A 21,654-nucleotide genomic window follows, 5' to 3' on the forward strand; every position below is an offset into this window, starting at 1 on the left:
ACCCACCTTCCTGGTAGGAAGGGTGGGTGGAGGTGCGTTTCGGTCACAGGCTCTTGAACCTGTGTTCCAGCCTACATGTGCAACACGAGTTTAACGAGAAACAAACGCCAAACGCAGGCCTGTTATGCAGGACGGTGCTGAGGCGTCATGCGTCTCAAAGCCGAATAGCAGATGATACTTTTACAGCCATTTGGTTAATATTGCACTTTTCCTAGCCTGGCCTTTGCGTTTCAGTCAAGAAGGGCTGCACTCTCATAGCTATAACCATCTGAAAGAGGATATTTGACATCTGGACAGGATTACTGAGCTCTGCCACATGTGCTGGAGTCCTGTGGTAGCAGTGTGAAGGGGGGTGGGGGGGATGAAGCCAGGTTGCTGCTGGTATATTGGCCAGGTTGCCAGCATGCTGTGTGGCTAATAAGAAGGCTGTTTTATGGAGTGGCACTGAATTAGTGTTCTGTTCCCCCGGGATAAAGGGAGAACATGCCCAGTGCCCAACAAAATTGTCATCCAAACAGTGTAGGCAAGGGGATAGACCTGTACTGATGTAGACTGGAGCTTGTGAGGCCTCACCATGGAACACCTTGTCATCTTTATGTTTACAAGTCACAGGTTTATTCCATGCTGAAAGGAGAAGAAAGAAAACAACGTTTCGGCTGTGGAGCCTTCCTCAGGTGTCGCACATGGCTGCTTTCTTCCAGTGCTGCACACAACTGGAAAACCCTTACTGTACTCCAAGAGCTGCTGGCGTGCCTGTCTTTATAGGTCTGTTTAAATCTCCTGCTTCTTGAGAACAAGGAAAGGCGGCACTTTCTCCCAAGGAAGCACATGAGTTCAATTCGATAATTCAGGACTCGGCTGGAAACAAAAGCAGAAAGATTCGGGCCTCCAGGACTGGAGCTGTGCACTTGGTCAGTGGCCTCAGTATCTTGTGCTGGTTGACCACACTGACAAATCAGAGGAATGTATTAAAAATTTGATGCATACTAAGTTTGGAACTGTGAAGAGTCTTACATTTTCATACGCATGGTTAACAATGACCCAGAGGACTTCATTCAGAGCGAGCAGAAAAAACCAGAGCCCCAAGATGACATGCATTTCCAGACTGAGAACGGGCAACACCTTGTCACAGGAGGGCTGGGGATGCTTGGACCAGGCTCCTCTGGCTTATTTTTGAACCGATGAACTGGGGTTCTCCAAAGAGCTGCCAGGCGAGATCTCCAGATCAGTGAGCTACAAGCAAACGGACGATTAAAACGAGCCACATGGCTCCTCGTCCACAGCTTCTCCGATGTGAAAACGACGACAGAGAAAACGCCCCCCCCAACCCAACCAAAATTCCTGGTCTCAGACCACCGCCACTGCCACCGGGCGGAGAGGGGGATGCTCTCCGAGGGCACGGCCCTGACCTTTCCGCATCTTTTCTTCTTCGAGACGCTTCAGCGTTTACAAGCAGCCATGGGAGGAAAACGCCGAGCTCGGCACATCTGCGGAGAAATCGGGAAGAGGAAAGGGGAAGCCGAGGCGTGGAGCCAGACAGAGGGCACATTGTGCTGGTGCACCCATGTGGGCCGCTCTCAAAACACTCCCAGACACATGATCCCATTGTGGCATTAAACTAGCCCCTCGGCTCCAGACAGATAAGCTCTCACTCCATCCCTGCCTCTCCCTCCCCCTCCCGCTCTGGCCAGACAACACCCATCTTAAGACGCAAAATCTGAAGTGCAAATCTGACCAGGCCCTTCCGGACAGATCCATCTGCTCATTGAGCCTTCCCCCCCACAAGCAGGGAACCCATATGACACCGAGCAGGAGCCAGTAATCAGAGACAGAAGGCTTGCCGACTGCCACTTCCTCCATCGGTGACCTCTGCCTCTTGATCATATCACCATACATCTTCTCTTCCCCTTTTCACTTTTGTTTCTATTTGCAATATTTCAATACAGACCTGCATGATGACCTCCTTCTTAGATTCACTCTGAAGGTTTTCAACCCCCAATTCAATTAATGTGACTACTTAATCAAATTTAACAAATACAGCTGCCCTTTGTTCAAATTGTAAGGAAACTTAACCTCAATTCCAATGCAACTAGCAGACTTTCAATGCCTTGCACACGGGGTTGTTCGGTTCTTCGAAACCCGCATGAATCGTGCTTTATCTGATGTTTGTATTTGATCCCCTGTCCAAGCAGGAGTGAACCACATTGGTCCTGAAGCACTGAGCTCAAATTCAGAAAGGCAGCGTGAGAAGCTCGCTCAATGAAATATACAGCTGTACTCAAGCACGCGCAAAGTTCCAATAAAGACCAAGAGCTGCAGTTCTTAGCCTGGGGCCTGGAAACCCTGAGGATCCTCCGAGACTGCACAGGGAACCCCCAAAAAAGGAAAAACCCCTTCCTCTGCTACACCCAGAAGGGGTGAAAGTGAACAGTCAGTTAGGTCAGTTAACGTGCAATTCTATTTTAAATGTCTTTAGCCACGGATTTATACTAATTATATTTTAAATTAATATTATTCCGAGGTTGGAGGGTCCTTTCTGAGAGTGACATCGTCAGAAAGTAGTTGAAAACCTCCGATATCAATAGCATCTGCACAAACCCCTTTGAGGTTTTGAGCAATGGAGTAATTGCACGAGAACAAACCAGTTTTCCTTTACAAGGATTTGTTCTCTGCGAGTCATTGCTCTCATTTCAGCAGACTCGTTAAGGAAAGCATAAAGGCACTGCGCGTCACACACCGGGTGTGGGGGTGGGCAGGCACGTCTTTTAAAAGGTCCGCTTCCTCTTCTACTTTTTCGCACAAACCACCCACCCAGGAAAAGTAAGGAAAAAATAAAACGCGGGCAAAGGTCAGCCAACGCCACTATCCGAATGAGCTCCGCAGGCACCAAACTCTCAAGGCTGCGTCTAGGCCACAGCACCGCGCCTACTGCAAGAACAGCAAGAAACAACAGAAACAAGATCAGGCTGCAGGGCTCATCTTTCAATAACTCAAAGGACGCGATACCTCGCCTCTCCTTCTTCTGCTTATCGTGTACAGAAGGACACAGCCACTCGGCTCTCTCCACAGAAGAGCACCTTCTTTAGGGGCGGGGTCAGACCTACGGTACAGCACTGTACACTACAGACAGAGCAACGCCAAGGATTCAGCCTTCACTGTCAAATGCACTGAGCAGCACAACGAACATCGCCATTTATGCACCCATGTTATGACAAAAAAAAAATACAGATTTCAGACCTTGATCACATTTTTTGGTCAACAGCGTCTACCCTGGAAAGACACAACAACAAACTGCAGCCTAGAACGACTTGTATATAACCCACGATCTAGGAGACCACGAGTCACTGCACCGCCCCAAGACGGAAATCGTCACGCTCCACCCTGACACCGGGATGCTCCAGAGGGCAGGAACGAGACGCCACTGACCACCCGCGCAGTGACATGTGGCACGCGGGGCTCGGAGACCAGTGCATGGGCACGCGCTGGTACAACCCCTGCGAGAGGAATGAGATCCAACCCCACAAGGCCACATCTGCAAGCTGGGGCAGAGCACGCGTGGCAGATGCGTTTCTCACACAGCGCCCAGTGACGTCCATGTATGCCACTAACCCAAGACTTGCCTCGGATGATGACAAATTTTAGCTAGCAGTGCAATCCTCCTCTTATTCTGTGAAATACAATTTCGATGCACGGGGTACATTTTCCCAAAAAAATATGAGACTATTTCAGTTGTGATTTTTTTCTTTCCAGGATGCTTATAAAATAAGCAAAAGGATTCCGGTTATAAAGAATTTATAATGTTCCTGCCCTGAGCCACGTTAAAACTCCATCATTAAGAGCATCACCACATGTTATGGCTGCTTAGATACATCTGATAGCTGACTAATAATGAAAGAGCTCTTCGTCGAATGCCTGCACCGCGTGCTGCCCTCACCATGATGTCATACCGCAGAGGAGCGCGTGTGCTCGAGAGACGCACAGCCTGCTTCCAGCCTCTGCTCCTTTCTCATGCAGCCTACCAGGTGAAATGATTCGCAACCAAGGGTGAGCAAGACCATGAATAATCAACGAGTGTACCAGACCGCTGTCTCGCCCACACCCCGGCTAACCTCCAGCACCCTTCCCAACAGCAGCAACTCCAGCCAAACTCTTCACTGCACTAAAGGAACATTCTACTACAGTGTTTTGTCAATGGATTCAGCCATCAACTGTAGTATGGGGCTGGAAAGAAATTAGGGCGAACTTTGTCCTAGATGCCAAATTTAAAAGAATAACCCCAAATGACTGGTGGAATTGGAGTCCAACACTCACTGAACTCAATTCACCTACCAGTATCTTTGGACTGCGGGAGGAAATCGGAACACCTGGAGGAAACCCAGGCAAAAACGGGGAGAACATGCAGACTCCACACGGACAGGCACCCCGGAACCGGTCCGGAACCGGCGCAAGGCAGAGCGCCGAGCCACCGTGCCAAAAGCAGAGTGGAGATCACATAACTGCTTAAAATAAGAGTCGCAGAAAATAAATCCCAAGGAACTTGCGTTGAAACAAAGAGAAGAAAAAAAAAACAGCACCGGAAGACGGTGGGGAATGAGCCAGTGCTCTGGAAGACAGAAGGCCACAGCCGTACGTCTGATGGGACTGGAGCAGCCTCCTGAATCACACAGTTCACACCCACAGCCCGCTTTTACAGCTTCCTCCCTGAATGGCTGGCGGGGATGGCCGCGGGCACCTCTTGCTTTTGAAGGCGAATCGATCGGGCCTGTTTTTTTTTTTTGTAAAAGGGCCCCACGACTGATGAGGTCTCGTGGACCCTCCCATGAAAGACCGCCGCCTCTCGTGCACCGTCTGCGTCTCCCGGCCACGGCGCATTCCTTCAAAACTGGGCGGGAGACGAGTCCCTGATAAAAAAAATGTGCTTGCTGCGATGTCCTGTTCTGAAGGAAGGACACAACGATTTGACAGTTAAGATTCTTCCCCCCCACACCTCTAAACTGGGCATTATACACTTTAGAGAGTGGGTTACCCGCCACAAACTGCAATCACCCTTCACCCTTGCTCATAAACAGGAAGCATTCTGAAGTGGAAGTGGTATATGGCTGATTTCTCACAGAACAGGGGGGGGGAGGGGGCAAAGGAGCACAGACTGACCCAGCTTTAGTGCCCAGTCAATGTCCAGTTGCTGTTGGGAGAATTGAATTCTCAATTGAATCATGTGCTGTTCTTTCTACAGACGCGCATAATGCTATAATCTACAAGCACCACGATCCTCAGACCAACTTCCTGCCAAGCAAAGCACTCAACTTGCTGGATCATGGAGGAGGAGTAGAGTGGAGTGGGTGGGGGGGAAGCTACAGGAATTTAGTTGACCAGAAATAATTGGCGGCAGTGAGAATGAGGTCATTCGCAATGACCTGGGGTCATCAGAAAAAGCACATGCTTGGAAGGACTCACTCCCGTCTCCACACGGAGGGCAGACAGGCCACTTCCTGTACAATCAGGCCCACCACACCCCAAACCCGCCCCCAATCAAGTCATGTGGACCCAGCCATGCGACAGCCACATCCAGCTCAAGCTTTTATTGATCCCATTCCGGCAACTCCACAGGGAAGTGCCCTTCACGTTCGTAAAACAAAACCATGCCACTTTGGAAAAAGAGAAAAGGCACACAACCCAGTAAATGTGAATTAAAAATGCTGAAGCTTCAATTCAACGTTGGGTGCCAGTCTACTGTCAATTTCTTCACTTTTGTTTTGTTCCTGAAGGAACAGGATTCGAGGATATGGAAGTTTCAGTGAAGGCAACACTGCCCGAAGAAGTAAGTAGAAATATCTCTTTGGATACAAATAGAACTCCTGATTGCAGGGCATGTTCATGTTCATCGGTGAACTTATAAAGGATGGATTTGCGGTTTCTGCCCACCTGACCAACACACTGCACAGGACAATGGCTGCTTCTAAACTGTCCCACTGTACCTGTGCGCCCACACACTGGACTGGTATCCTATGCAGAGTGCTGTCCTGTCCGGTATCTGGACCTCAGTGCTTCTTTGAAAAGGCTCTGTGGTGCCTTGAAAAATCCGCTTCCTGATAACAGATGGGTTGGCTGGTTCTCACTGTGCTTTACAGTGCTGTGCAGGCAAAAGGGTGGAGACATCAGCCAAGCTCCCCTGCTTTTTTTCCCCCCACATTTAGGTCTGGTTTAAAAACCTCGAAATGTCTTATACGTGCTCTAATGGTGTACAATTTCAAACCCCAACAGAAGACACACCCTGGCACATTCCTGTGAACCTGCACTGCACAGTCCCCTCGGGTAAGATGCACATTACAGTCCGGAGACCCGTTCACTGGAGGACAGAACCAGGACACCAGACATTTGAGTCCCTCTCTGCTACTTGAAAAAAAACATACCACATGCTTTTTGCTTTTATTCAGGCGCTGCATGAATTTACCACATAGAAACCTCTCTCTGCAGCCAAAAGTGTGCTAAAAGCAAGTGTAAATAACTCAAATAAAAACAAGGCTACTTCAGTTTATGACTTTGTGGACTACTGCACTCATCTAGGCAAAGTAAACCCTTTTGAAACAGTAGAAAACAGGACAGAAATTTTGAAGTTGACACATAAACCTTGAGACCTAATGTTAAAATCAAAAACAGAGCTCCAGCTGGTAGGCCAGAGGAGTTTGAGAAGGATGAAGGCGAGGTCAGCACTGTATATGAAAGGGAATCTAGAGCAGCGCCGCCAAAACCAGCAAATATCTCCTGAGCGGAGACGCTGCTGCAAGAGAAGAGGGCAGGGACAGCGGCAGCTATCCTGAACACACAAGTCTCGACTTGGGCGGCCGCGCTGCCGGATTCTCTCCTGCCCTGGGCGGAGCATGAGGAAACCCCAGAGCGCTCGCCTGCCATGTCGGATTCTTCACCTGCGGCCGGGAGAGAGCAGGCAGGCCAAGTCCCCTCGCTCGTCTGCGGCCTTCACCTCGACACGTCCCCCCACGTCAGGTCCGTTCGCACCCGCCGTTTCAGTGAAGCTAGTGTATTTCAAGCGTGTGACCAACATCACTGGTACTAGCTGCTTTCAGAAATGCAGCAGGACTGCCGCGTACGAACTGCCCCCGCTACAGTCATCACAGAAAAAAACATCCAAACGCAGCCCTGTTACTGACTGACATTTCCGTACAGCGCAGCACACAAGAGATTGACCATGATATAGCGGGAACTATTATTAGATCTGTTACCACTTACGATCAGATCACATTAGAATAAATACTTTGCATTATACAGCAGACAAGCACCACTTCCAATCAAGAGGGGGTTTAAATGGATTTGTTTTTGTGGATCAGGTATCTCTGCTCCGCTAGCTATCCACTGCAGAGCGCCCCCAACAGGGCAAACCGAGTACACCTTTCCAAAAGCCAATTTTACAGAGATGGCATTTTCCACAGAGGCCCATTTCAAGCCCCTGCTTGAAAATGTCTCCAGACAAAGAGAAAGCCAGAGACTGTACTCTGCTACTTCACTACTGGACTAAACTAAAAACCTTTGCAGTATTTTTTATGAATACGACACCTTCCTTGTGCCCTGCCAGGCAAGCTATTAGGAGGAGCAGCGTTACAGAATGGAAAGTTTTTTTTTTTAAAAGGGGACACAAACCCCGCAAAGGAAATGATTGCAAATTAAAACCTTTCACTGTGACTCGAACATAATGAATTGAAAGTTCATTTATTAATGACGGTACATTTGCCAAGAAATGACATTGACTTTAAACCTTTTCAAACAAGTCCTCAATGTACAGGCCTGCAACACACAGTGTCTAGATGCATCGTCCCACTAAATGGCAACATTTAACTCTTACTTCATTGCAGCAGTCCGCAAGTAATGCACAATAACACCCTGAGAAACCCACAATTAATACTCCCCGCATGTTCAATGCTGTATAATTGCCAGATTCCTTTCAATTGCTGCGCCACAGGAGCCTCCAGTCACATGGCTTTTCAGAACAATTGGAGAATCAATCACAGGGAGGCTCTCTGCAGGCCAGGCACCCCAGCTGCACACTCACAGTGACGTAATCCAGGAGTGCACAAGCCCCAGTCCTACAGAGCTGTAGAGCCTCTGCCCTGTTCCACTCCCAAGTCCTTAATGACTTAATTGATAAGGAAAAGCTCTACAGGGACCTAGAAAACCCCAATATGTATCCATCTGTCCCAGACCAAACCATATCTCCCACTGATACAAACAGCCAGTCCCAAACAGGCATGCTCATTTCCTCCACGTACAAGAGCACCCTCTTTTGTGACATCACAATCTGGGGGGAAAAAGAGAAGTCTACATTCCACAGGTTCATAGTGGGTGCCAGCAACCAGCTTCCCCACCATGTGGTTGAAATGGACTCCCTTAGATTAGTCAGGATGTGGCTGGATGAACTCTTCATATCAGTGACCTCCTACAAACAGGATAAGTAAGAACCCCTGAACTCCCTCCTCTGGGATGTAACCTATTTCCCATGTTGAGTTGTCCTCACAATGGTTATCACCTACTGCCTTTTCCAGTCACACTGCTGAATAATATTAGGTCCATTAATGCATCTTTGTAGAACATAAATGAAGAACTAATATGGACTCAATAACACTGCAGGTTTAAGAGTGGGATAACTGCACTGGATTACTCAAACCATGGCTTATTCTTGGTCATCACCCTTTTAAGGGCAATTACTGACTTAGTTCACAGAGGAGGCAGTTTCAGGCTAAGATCCACCAATTGCTAGGGGGTGGGGGGATATTGATTTCTTTTAAAGACTCCCCAAACCTGAAAGCAAAAGCATCCCAAAACAGGAAGAGTACATCTGAGAAAGTCACAAGCCAATTCAAAACAGGTATCGCGGACTCTCCAACTGATATTTGATGGAGCATTAAAGTAAAAAAAAGTATTAGTTTGGCAAAAACTGCAGTATACAAACACGCAGCCAAAAATGATCACACATCCACAGGTTACAGGAAGACAAAAGCTCAGATTTAAAAATTCACAACACTGTTCCACTTCCTCTCACAGCAGCATAGGAGTTTAGCAGGACTGTCAATACACAATCAAAGGCCAGGCACTAAGAATCTCATCCCAACATGCATGCAACAGCATTTACAGCTCTGCCCTGTTCACAATTCACTTCCTCAGGGAAAAACAGAAGCTTAAGACTTCTTTCTCCTCAAAGAGGCCTAAAAAACAGCCAAGTTTTGATTTTCTGGAAAGACATCCAATATCCAACCTACAGTTACTGCTTTATTGATCTGGGGAAAAACAACACCAATATCTGCAATAAGAAATAACTTGGGGGGTTGATAAACTTCTACACAGCTTCACATCTTGCCACAAGATATTAAGAGCACAGCAGTTTTAAGCAATATTTGAGATTCACTTTAAAAAAACCACAAACACTCTGCGTGCTGGAGCTTCTCATTTAGTGCTGTGAAGTCATGAGAACAGAACCCATCCAACCTGCGTGACTGAGTACACAGAAAACAAAACTAACATTAAACGTTAAAGGACCCTGGCAATTGGAATCTTTTAGAGTTGCGCTGGTGTCTTGAAACAACCACTTCCACCCGATCGGTTAAGCTTTGCCCTTCCTAACATGAGCCGAAAAGAAACCAAAATCTTCTGCAAGTCGATGCTTTTGAACAACACAATGCCAGACACAAACAGATTGGAGCTTTGAAGCCATTTGCCGCACAGGAACTAACTCCCAAACCAGCTGCAAGTTAGGCAGCTGTGAAACTTGAAAGACATCTGAAGTGAAGCAGCTTTACCACAGCAGTAGCAATAAAAACACCCCCCCCACCACCAAGACAGTAAGGTCTGAAAACATCCCAGATGAGCAGAGCCTTTTTGGACCCTTAGTCGACATGACTAACACTACCGATCCTGGAAGTGCATCATCCATTATGTCATTATGTCAATTAATCATCCACTGGTGACAAAAACAGGTAGCAGGCTGGAGCAGAGGTTAGCACGGCTTCCCTGCTGCACTGGGGCCCTGGGCTGGAAACGTGGAGCACGCGTGTTCTCCCCGTGATCACGTGGGCTTCCTCTCGGACGGGCTTTTCAAGGTTTTCCTGCGATCTAAAGAAGGGATTTCCCCATTTGTCTTTACCCGTTGGGCCATTTTCGAGAAGGCAGAACAGTCAGGGCCCTCGGCTCACTGCAGCCCCCATGCAAGTTCCTCTTTTCAAGGAGCACAGCATTTCCTTGTCGAAAACCCCAAACCAAAACAAAGAGAACGAAAACTAAAGAGCTTGCACGCTTGAAAATAATACTATAATGTTCTATACAATATATAATATTAATTATCCTTATATTTATATAGTGCTCTGCTGGACACTCCACTCAAATTACTGTACCGTTATCGGGGACCCCCCCTCACCACCACCACCAGTGTGCGGCCCCCACCTGGAAGATGCACCAGTACACTCCCCACACACCAGCTCTCAGTGGGGAGGAGAGCAGAGTGAAGAAACCAGTTCAGAGAGGGGGGTTATTAGGAGGCTGTGATTGGTAAAGGCCAGGAACACACCTTACAGCTCGTGTTCATCTGCTCAGAAAAAGAAACTTCGCCCGTGATCCCTGCTGCCTGGGCTGGAAATAAGGTCCTGCAGTCAGGAATAGGGATCACTGCTAAATCTGAAACTGCAGGGATATATACGTGGGGGAGGGAGACTGTCACTATATCAGCCTTTTCACTTTTTTTGCCGAATCGGTCCTCAATTCTAAAAATCACTTCATAAGTTCCCAGCGTTCATCACGGACTCAAACCTGAAGGACGTCTCAGCAATTAGCAAATCATGATCTAACCTCGCACAAAACCGGACATGTAACAAGAGCCTGTTTATATAAGGCTCCCTTTTAGAATTGCATCCCTGTCCAATAAGGCCAAACCCTTGCCCTCGTCTTTCTCAGTGTAACAGTATCTTTCTCCATTAGTTCCACTAGGCTGGATGCGCAGAGCCCCTTGCAGGTACGTCCCTATGAAAGAAACGGCCACTTCGTCACAGTATTCACTCATCACACTCCCTGCAGAGTTTAAAAGACATTCAAGACAGCTACAACATTAGGGCGTGAGCTCAACTTAAAGACCATATGGCCTCTTCCTGCCCAGAAAACAAAAAGCACTAAATCCTTACGGACCAGACCTTCTGTTAAGTCTTGTGTATAGAGGCTTTCTGAAAAGGACTGACAGATGAATAAAAAAACAGGATGTACTCAGCGACTTCATCAAAGACGTCATATATAATATTAGTGTCTAAAAGATGCCTGTGGGTGGTTACTTTTTCGTGGTATTAAACAAAATGCTGCAGCGAGGACATTGGACGGGAGCAATAATCCCCTTTCAAAACACCCAAAACTGTAGATAAAAAACTTGAAGACGGAGCAACCACCTAGATGTGCAGTATCGATCTTGTGTAAAAATATGCCCGAAGTTACATTGGCTACTTCCCTTCCTGCAATATGACAGAAATATAATACTAGACTAACTAACCATGGCGACCTCAAAGCCAACTAGTCATTTAAGAAAAACCCTTCAGTAGCCCTTCGAGCACCAGGGGCTGGTCTTCATTTGTAGCAGAAATTGCTGGGGTGGAGGCTGTACACTCTCAGCTTCTGACACCTCAAAAGACGGAGACCATGTGTGGTGATTGGGTTTTCCCCAAAAAGGTGACTCACTCTTGGATATTTTGGTGAAGTTTGCTCACTGTACAGCCCCAATGCAAACTAAAAGCGATTCTCTGGTGAAACGCATTATTCTGAGAAGGCAGAACAATCTTAGGACTGCATTAGTAATCATTATGCGGCCATTTAAGCGTAACGTGCTAGTTAAGTTTAAACTACTCCACAATTGCAATACGACCAAAATTAAGTCAATTTGTGAGCTGTTTTGTTACTGCCTGGTGTAGCGCCGTCTTTAAAGTAGGACAGGGCGTGCTCTTATACATTCTGCGTATCGATAGCCCAGCCCGCAAAGCGTTAGTCTGTAGCTACCAGGAAAAAAAGCAAAGAAAATTATACGTGTATATAAAAGTTTGAATCTTTTCAGGACGGCTGCCCGCCCAGTGTGGGGACTCGTCAGTGCTTGGGGTATCATGACTGACTGCTGGATTCAGACTGGCTACGGCCGTCTGGGAGTTAGACACGGGTTTTTTTCGTCTGACTGTAGCAGCTCTCATCGCGACTTTGTCACCCCCAGTCTGATCTTTTTAACTCTAGTCCAAATATGGTATCATTAGCAAATATCCCCCAGTCAGCTCGGTTTGTACGGACACGAACCCGGGCAAGTTTTCTCCGCAGCTCCTGCTGCCTCCTTCAGCCCGGGGGGTTAGTGACGCGACCGAAGTGCGTATTTGAAAACGTTCACGGCTTTTCCGATTCAATTCGGCAATAAAAGCTGGAACAAAAACGAAAACACTTTACTGGGTCGCTGTGAGCCCCAGCGCTCGTCCATTTTCCAAACGGATTGGCCCCTGAATCAAACCCTTTCTCCTTCCCAGACCGCCGCACTAAATCCATCCAAACAACAGAGCCCGGAGCCTCTGGAAGAACACACACACTCGAACAGACGTGTCTTTTAAAAGCGATCAGCAGGTTTTGACAAAAGAAAAGAACCATAAAACACACAAGAGAAGCGTGTGGTTTTGTAAAAAGAAAAAAAGGGGGGGGGGGTTGGGGATTTTTTCCGGCATGTAAACTTATTTCAAATCCGTTTTTAACACACAACAAAAGTCAAATGGGGGAGGGAAGAAAGTTGGACAGAGAACAACGAGACCATTCCCCTTCCAAACAAAATGTCTTTTAACACACTTAAATACGCGACCGTGAACACCTGCCATTTCATTCACCCGGACACCAACAAGAAGGGGGAAAAAAAGTAAAGACCGATGACCGACTTTGAACGTGTTCGAGGCGAGACAAACGCGCAGTTTTACAAACTTACCTAGTTTCATTACTCTTGTGTTGGAGGCTTCCCACTCGTTACAAAGCTGCGAGGAGCTAACAGAGGAGTTCCGTCCCGTTTCAACAGAGCGCACATCAAAAGGCGCCCAGTAACATCACCGCGGCGAGCAACAAAGTTTTCCCTGCTCCTTCTCTGAAACCATTATAGAAAGCACATCCCACAGAAGCAAACCGTGTGGCTCGGAAAAGGAGGCGGCTAAGTCGTTTATAAAGTTATCGACAAATACATCCCGTTCCCGACTTCGCGACAAAGACAACTTCCTCCAAACTTCTTTCTCTCCCCCCTTTTGCAACCGACTGGGAGTGTGTGTGTGAGGAAAAAAAACCCACTGGCTAATTTTATAAAATACTTTTTTTTAATTCTTGTTGCCCGCCCATTGTCGCTCATTACCGCCCTCTGCTGGGTGGAGGAGAACTTTGCCGCCCTCAGCCTCCTAAACGCAATTAACAAGAACGTGTTGTTTTATGTTTAGTTAAGTTTTATTAACTATCCACGTGTTTCGTTGTTAGTTAACCTAACTGTGCTGTAATCTTAATCTTATTTTTGGAAAAAATGTACTAGTCTGGTAATCCATTTGAGTCAGAACTCAGTATTCCAAGTCTAAATCAAACCTGTGTCTGGTTTTCTTATAGGTATGTATGCCATGAATGTATAACATTTTTGACTGCTACTATTCCTATTCATTTTATTGCTTGCCAAGTATCATAAGAATGTTATATACGTTTCTTCTAAATGTGTGCCGTTCAGCTGATGTTCTAAAATATCTTCCACCCTGATCTTTCCAGGTCTCAGCTCGGCATGGACGGGCTAGTCAGTAGCGCCGCTGGTGGACAAGAAGTCCGCCGGGTGAGACGTTACACAGCACTTATATGAAGGTAGGGCTCTCAGCTGCATTGTAATGATGACTCCAAGTGCGTACAATCTGCTCTTTTAATTAAACTCTTGCTTCTTGCATGAAGTGTTTGTAGGCACGCGTGCACAACAGAAAAAAAATAACCCCCAAGACTGCTGTTTATGACATTTTATACCTTTGAAGTTAGGCTGCTGAGTTTAAATACACATGGCAAAATTAAAGATCATTCATTGGATATTTAGTTAGATATTTTGCCTCTTCGTTTGGGATATATGTTGCTGTATCCATGACATGTTTAACATATTATTCGCTGTTTGACACTTTAATATCAATAATTATAGCGACATTTCAATTACATGTTTCACACAGCCAATGTGAACGAGTCTGCGAGCAGAACAACAAGAAGCATTAAACTTCGCGCACCCAGACTGAAGAAAAGCAGCTTCACCTTTTAGGAATCGTTTCCGGTGTCGAACCCACTTATTGCGTCAGAGTAGCTGCGTCAGAGACAGGCGACTTCCGGTGCTGCTGTAATCATGGCGTCTTCTCGCCTAGAAATCAACTTTATTCGGCTTCTTTCTCGCTGTGAGTCTATAGCTGCCGAGAAGCGGGGGGATACGGAGTGGAGGTTAGAAAAGGTGAGGGGAATTTTTTTAAGCCTGCTTTTTTTTAAAATAAGGTGCTTAGACGTAAACACGATAGCCACGTCATAACTTGAATACTGAAACCCCCAAATGTGTCAGAACTGATTAAAATCATTTGTTAGATAGATACATGCGACTTGTGTGGAAATTACTCTGGACTGAGTAAACACTGTATTTTGTAGATCATTACTGCGCGTTTTGGGAATTGAATGACCTGTGTCCTGGAGATAGCTCTGATACGTGGCAGCAAGATGAAATGCATGCTTTCAAACCTGTAACTGCGGGATGTCTCCCTTTTAAGCCCCTTTTCCGGCAGTGTTTTTGTAACCCGCAGTATTAACATGTTCTCTCATGCATTTGGGAATTTAACTTGCCCTGGTATCTATAAACGTTAGAGGGTTCATCTAACGGTAGATAAGACGTCAAAATTGGGTCCCAGGACTGCTCACCTGTTTCAGAGACTCCTGACTGACGAGACGTACTGGGAAATGTGATGTGCAGATTTTGTCAGTCATTTCCCGGTTGATTCAGGCTGATTGATGGCGTTGGCTTTAACCTCATGCTTCAGTGTCTCTTAAGCCTCCCCGTTCTGGTCATGCAGAATGTGTCTTATCGCCTGAACGCTCTCAGTCTGTGCCTAAGCCATCCTCTCTGCCCTCGTTACAGTAAAAAAAAAAAGCGGGCATTGGTAGACAAAGGAGTCTGGAAACGTGATTTCAAAGATACATTCGGACCTGCAGTGTTCTGCTTCTTTTTCAGTATGTGGGAGCACTTGAAGAAATGCTGACTGCGCTGAAGAAGAGCACAAGGTAGAAACGACTTCTTAATCATTTTTGTGATTCTGCACTCTTCAGAGTGGCCGCCGATGGGGCGAGATCCTTCAGCTTCACTAGCTCATCTGGTTACTAACAGCTGAGCAACATGAGCGTCTTTTCAGGCTGGTTCTTGAAAGCATGACTTCGTAGCTTGTTCTAGGGTCTCACAACCCTTTGTGTAAAAATAAAGCTAGTTCTGCTGTCAGTTTCAGTGAATTGGCACGTAGTTTCTACTTCTCTTCTGGTTCGTGTTTCTTTGCTCATTACAAGTCTGTAAAGGTAGCGGTCTTGCATTTTTAGTCTCAGGTTTGTTGCAGCCCTTCTATGGATCCTATATTCTGGGAAACTGAAATTATTTAGAAGTTCAGTGGAAAGAGCTTTTTTGTGCTCCGAAAAGCGTTTTAAGAGTCTTGAGTATGAAGCGACTGATCTGTTGTGAAGCAGCTTCTTGTTATCCCGCACGGAGTGTCAGCTTGTATGGATAGGGATGACCACAGCATTTAACCCACAAAAGACTGGAACACACAATATGACATTTTTAAAAAGATGACCAAGCTCATAATCCGGTTCATTTGGAAACAAGACATTTATCATTATTGTTATGCAAGAATATAATTGTTGAGGATTTAGGTTAATATTCTAATAATAGAATGTTGATCAGTTTGTAACAGTTCTTCTTGCTTTGTGTAGTAAACCTGTCCCAGAGGTAATGACAGACTACAGCCGAAAGGTGGATTTTCTCAAAGGATTATTAGAGGCTGAAAAACTGGTAAGAAGCGATCTCCTTAGGATGGTAACCCAATGGTTGGAGTTCTAACGAAAGGTTTCTTCGATATGTATGCCAAATATTTGGTTGGTAATGTTAAAATAGGCATTGTTTTATATATGATGAATTATACCTTAAGTTGATCTTGATTAAATTGCTCTAAATAATGTGACCCTCTGTGTGGAACCCTACTGGACTTGTGAATTACACACCTCTGCATACCTTTGTTTCTGCAGACTTCTCCAACGGAGAAGGCCTTAGCCAATCAGTTCTTGGCCCCTGGTCGCAATCCCACCACTGCGAACGAGAGGACCTCAGCCAGTAAAACTGTTCACCTGCAGACAAAGGCTCGTTGCACTGGAGAAATGAGGACTGAGTTGCTTGGAACTGTAAGATACTATGAAAAGTGTTTTTGTTTTTAATGTGTAGCCACTCTGTCAGCTGGAGAGACTGATCACAACTGACCTGCAAGGTTGCACTATAGGGCCACCTGCTGGGCAGACATTTGAAAAGCCTCAGGAAAACCAGCTTGCATTAACTAAAATCTTACTGCTTGGATCGGTTTCTCCATCCTGGAGTCCCTCGTATTTGCTGGTATCTGTTCCAGCTGAACGTTTAATGATCAATTCTAACTGCTGCCAGTAATTGATCTGATCTGATCAGCTTTACTTTTGCATTTTGTTCTTTACTCAGGTAAATTATAAATTAATTTTCCTCTCTTGTTTTATGAATGTATTTTCTTACCAGCTTTTATCAGTTGGGTTCTATCACTACATGAAAGTTGCATTCAACCTTTACTTCATGGCTTTAAGTGTTTAAAATTGATCACAGCAGTAAATCCAGTAAAATCAAGGATGGGAATTAGATGGATTGTTTTGTTAGTGAGGTTCCCAAATCTTTACTCTTGTTCCTTTTGTTCCCCAGGTATCACCCAATGCAGGTAAATTTACTTTCTTTATTCACTACTAAAGTTGTCTTTTATACAGAATTCAAAAGCTCTGGTTGGGGAAAGTCTGACCAAGCGGTTGCAAATACATTTCTCATCCACATCTAGCAGGGACGCATTGGTATGTTTTATTTAATTGTATATTCAAGAATGTGGGGTTTGTTGCTGTTGTTTCAGCATTTGTACTTTAAATGAAATAGCTGCTGTCCTTCCTTTTCAGGTAGGACAGACGCAGAAATGAGGCAAAGAAGGTCAGTTTATTTTTATTTGTGTTTTATTGAATTGAAAGGATGGACGTTTGTGGGAATGTCTCTCTCCATGACGTGCCCTGACGTTTTCCATATATACTCAATACTTAGAACAGAGGAAATATTCAAAGCAACAATTGCTCAGCCTTTCTATCTTTTGGAGAAAGTTAATAAAAAAAAAATCCCCCAAAACAATGTGGAAGGTTTTATCAGTATACTGGAATGCGGTAGGCTGTCTGTGCGCTGTCACACTTGGGTGATGAAGTGAGGGAGTGAAAGGGTTCGAAGGCATGAGCAGTGGATTGCAGGAGCGAACCCCTGCCCGCGCTGAAGCTGACCCGTGTGACCTCGGCGCTCTCCCAGGGGTCTGCCGCTGGACGAGAAGCAGTCGGACGCCGTGCTGGACGCCGTCCTCCAGCACCATCACAGCCTCCAGGAGAAGCTGGCCGAGGAGATGCTGAGCCTGGCACGCAACCTGAAGAACAACTCGCTGGCGACGCAGAACATCATCAAGCAGGACAACCAGGTGCGGCGGGCTTGCTCTGCGGGTGGAGCTGAGGGGGGGACCTGGATGGTTCACACTTGCAGTCAGTTGTTACCACGGCAGAAATCTTCATCCTCCTGGACTGTCAGTTTTAAAACTGACAGATGTGGCATCTACTGGGAAACCTCAATTAGGGCTTGGATTGACATCTGACCTCATTGTTCGATTCAAGGACCATCACCTAAACAGACCTGCTGCAGCTGTTTGCATGCAGGTCTTTGGTTGAATTTTCAGCTGGTGGAGAAAAAGGCCAGTTACCACATTGCTCCAGAAGGTGGCAGTGTTTCACAACCAAGTCAGAAATGGTCTGTTAAGTTGGCTATGAAGAAGCCAAGTGAAGCCATAAGACAGAGGGGCTGTTATCCTGGAAAGCTAGAACATCTTTTAGGCATTTCCTCTGCTTCAGATAAAATCAGGAGCAAAATGAATGATCCAGCAAGGTCAAGGCGATTTTCGTAGCACTGTAGTGTTATCTTTTTAATGTGAAAAGTTGTGGTTGATGTTTGGTGTTCCTGCTTTTTACTGAGAAGCTGTGTTCAGTGAGCAGGCCAGAGGAGTTAAAGGGGATGAGGTCTTAAAATTGGGGCATGTGGAGTATGGTTTGTGCTGCACCTTAATAAAATAAAGCTCCCCAGACAGTCCATCTTGGGAAGTCTTGCTTCTAGCGTGTCAAAAAAGAGGTTAATTGTATACTTTCAACTTCAGCATTTTATGATGATATAACTATATTGCTGCCTCATTGATGTATTACTAAATAGGAAATATCCTGCTTTTTTTTTTGTTCACAGTGTGTCTTGGTGTGTCCTGAGTATTTGTTAGTGTTGGTGCAGACCCAAGGTGAATTCAAGTATGAGTGAATTTCCAGATGGGTCTGTGAACTGGCCAGAAAGCAATACTGTTTGACACGGGGTGATCCAGCCCTGTTCCTGGAGGGAGGGGCCGTGTGCCCAGAGGGTTTCTAGGGCATTTTAAAGCAGCCGCACCTAAAGAGCTAAGCGCTGCTGTTGGTAAGTCGGTCCAGTTAAGTTCCTGATGAGCTGAGCTGGGCCGTGAATTCCACGGACATGCCACAGTTGGGCCACCCTGGTTTGAGCCCCATAAACCCCCGAGAGGTTATCCGGCAGCAGTTAAAGGCAAGCACTGGGTCTGGTCTGGTAATCCCAGTGCCGCCCCGGGCTGGGAACGTGACCTCGCGGGGGACCCGGTGCCCTCTTGCCCCGGGCCGCGCCCGGCTGTGACGGCAGGTGGAAACGGACCGCCCGGGAGGAGCCGGCGGCTGGCGTCAGGCTGGTCCCATTTCGACCCGCAGGGCTGAATTGGAAACGCTCCACCACAACACGCGGCCGAGCACGGGAAAAACGGGGAAGCAGCGTCCAGAAAGAATCTACCTGCCTGCGTCTTTTGTCTAGTGAAAGGAAGAGGGGCGCAGAAAGAGTCCGGATCATTGTTGGGCTGTGTTGCGTTGCCACTTGTTTAAATGTGGGCCCCCCAGCTCTCTCCTCACAGGGCTCTCGTGCTGAGTAGTTGCGAAGTCTGGTGTCTTCTGGCTTTTCGTCCAGCCTCAGTAGTCAATTAAACTATTAACCTCGTTATTTTATATATTAGATGTCCGTAAGATTTTTCTTAAATTACACATGATGCTCATTACCCGTCACCTGTAATTAACTTTTTTAAACCAGCTTAGAAGTGTTACACTTTTGCAGCTAATTAAATAATTAAACTTCCCCTGTAAGTGAGAGAGAAAACCAGATGACCCTGGGCCGTGCAGGAACTGAGTTTGATACCCCTGCCTAACGAGATGGTTGTAAAGACAGTTTGATTCCTAGTATCAAGTACCATACGTCAAACGTAATGTTGTGCCTATGAACAAGCTGTTTCCCTGTACTCTTATTTTTCCCCTAATTAAATGCAGTCTTTAAGAATTCAGTTACTGAAACCTGCATTACAGTTCTTAAGCGATTGATTTTACAAAATGCTTTAACAAAAGGAGAAAAGCATTCACAGTCATCGATCTGGCTTACAAAGGTTGTGATGTTAATATACAGAATGGCTGTGCAGTTAGTTAGAAAAATCTCTCTTTAACTGGCCATCTAATTAATTTGAAATGGACAGGGTATGGAGATAGACAACAGGTGCAGATAGCGGCTGTCTCACCTGATTTTACTGCCACGCTGTTCGTTGGGTGGTAATGCTGTCTGTATAATTCAGTCTGGTGAAAGATGGAGGAGTCTGCAAGACCGTTTTCGTTCATCGATGACCTTCCCGAAGCCAGGCGGGCGGTGCTGACCAAGACGGTCTCCTTTCCTTTCTCTCTCCTCCTCCAGACGCTCACGCAGTCCATGAGAATGGCAGACCTGAATTTTGAGAAGCTGAAGACCGAGTCTGAGCGACTAGAGCAGCACACCAAGAAATCGGTCAACTGGTTCCTCTGGCTGATGCTGATTGTCGTCTGTTTCACTTTCATCAGCATGATTCTGTTCATAAGAATCTTCCCTAAACTTAGGTGATGACCCCTGTATCAAATGATTCTCTAGTACGGATTATCTAGAGAGGTATTTGGGTATGGAGAGGGATCCTGAACAGGTGCAGTGTGGCCTTAAGCCCGACTGGAACAAAAACAACAAAGAGCCTTAATCTTGATCCATTGCTGGTTAGTAAACAGCAAACGATGTTATTAATTTTCTTCACCCTGTTGTTTTCCAACAATACAGAAGCAGGAGCACCCAGAAATCCCGGGGTCAACCTCCAGCAAAGGCTGGGAAAAGTGGTAGGACAGGGGCGTGGCTGGTGGCAGACACCCCTCAGTCATGTGACCCTGACATCAGCCTGAATTGGGAGCTGGGAACTAGGCGGTGATGAAACTACCTGGCCTCATAGTCAGAATGTTTCGAACGAGGGTACTAGCATAAAGAGCGACATATAATAGAGTTTTTCAGAGGCTGAAAACCTGGTCACATCTCTTATAGGATGTGCAAACTTTATTCGTGGATAAGCTTGCCCAGTTGTGGTGGTCTAACTGCTACACCATCTGTCAACCATTTAAAGCTGCTGAAGGTATTTTATATGGCTAATTCCACACTAATGCCTGACGGAGGAGCCCCAATAGTTTTAAATCATTACAGGAGCTGGTTTATCGGTCTCGTTTTTATTTTTATTATTTTACGTTGAATGCGTCCAAACAAATGTGAGATTGTTGCAGTGGTAAAAGGGGCTTAAAATGACAACTGACTGAAGAGACTGTTTTTAGACGCTAATTTCTTTGTTTCAAAGAAATGTCTTGCTTCTTTTGCAGAATTTCAGGGCATTTACATGTCGCACATCACATTACCTATCCCACCAAGGCACAGACTATCATGTTTATGAAGCAGAAACTGCAGCGCTTTATTACACAGAATATCAAAACCAAGCTTTTAAATATGGGGTGAGATTGAAAGCACTTATACCCTTTTGCGTTCAGACACTTTGAGCTGCAAATGATTGAATTTACATTTGCTTTTTTGTATTCTTAACAGTTATGAATCGCTCCTGTTTTGATTACTCAACTTCTGTATTAATAACAAAAAAGATCTAGCTGTGATTTACAGGTTTGTCCACTACGGAATTGTTCTCCCCCCGTTTACAGAGTATACAGCTCTCTTTTGTTTATTGCAGCATAATATATTGTAAATAATAGGACTTTATGTATGAAGAACCATATTGTAATTTAAAAAGTGTTACATCATATTAAATGGTTAACATTCTTTCATGTTTTCTTTTCTCTGTCTGGCTCTACTTTATACACTTCAAAGCAATCACTTGATTTTTGAAGTCTGAAGATCTTTTTTTTTAATTGGACAGC

At 45.8% G+C, this 21,654-nt stretch overlaps 2 protein-coding genes across 13 annotated transcripts in view; one reads left to right on the top strand and one right to left on the bottom strand.

Moving 5' to 3' along the window:
* The window catches only part of LOC148639153 (unconventional myosin-IXb-like), an 81,114-nt gene extending 67,778 nt beyond the window's left edge, over positions 1 to 13,336 (bottom strand). For all 12 annotated transcript variants that reach the window (XM_088622130.1, XM_088622137.1, XM_088622134.1 and 9 more), the window contains exon 1: positions 12,980 to 13,336. The gene's annotated coding sequence lies outside the window, so the exon portion shown is untranslated. The remainder of the gene's footprint in view (positions 1 to 12,979) is intronic.
* Positions 13,337 to 13,428: 92 nt separating this feature from the next.
* use1 (unconventional SNARE in the ER 1 homolog (S. cerevisiae)) lies at positions 13,429 to 21,556 on the top strand. The gene is made up of 10 exons (XM_088622143.1): positions 13,429 to 13,632; positions 13,786 to 13,875; positions 14,223 to 14,491; positions 15,257 to 15,306; positions 16,003 to 16,081; positions 16,315 to 16,467; positions 17,003 to 17,018; positions 17,245 to 17,275; positions 17,636 to 17,798; positions 20,141 to 21,556. The coding sequence occupies exons 3-10, from the start codon at positions 14,390 to 14,392 to the stop codon at positions 20,321 to 20,323; spliced, it is 777 nt and encodes a 258-aa protein (XP_088478269.1). The 5' UTR covers positions 13,429 to 13,632; positions 13,786 to 13,875; positions 14,223 to 14,389; the 3' UTR covers positions 20,324 to 21,556.
* The last annotated feature ends 98 nt before the right edge of the window (positions 21,557 to 21,654 follow it).

The sequence above is a fragment of the Lepisosteus platostomus genome, chromosome 27 (genome assembly GCF_059453375.1).
Source record: "Lepisosteus platostomus isolate fLepPlt1 chromosome 27, fLepPlt1.hap1, whole genome shotgun sequence".
In the NCBI taxonomy this organism is placed as follows: domain Eukaryota; kingdom Metazoa; phylum Chordata; class Actinopteri; order Semionotiformes; family Lepisosteidae; genus Lepisosteus; species Lepisosteus platostomus.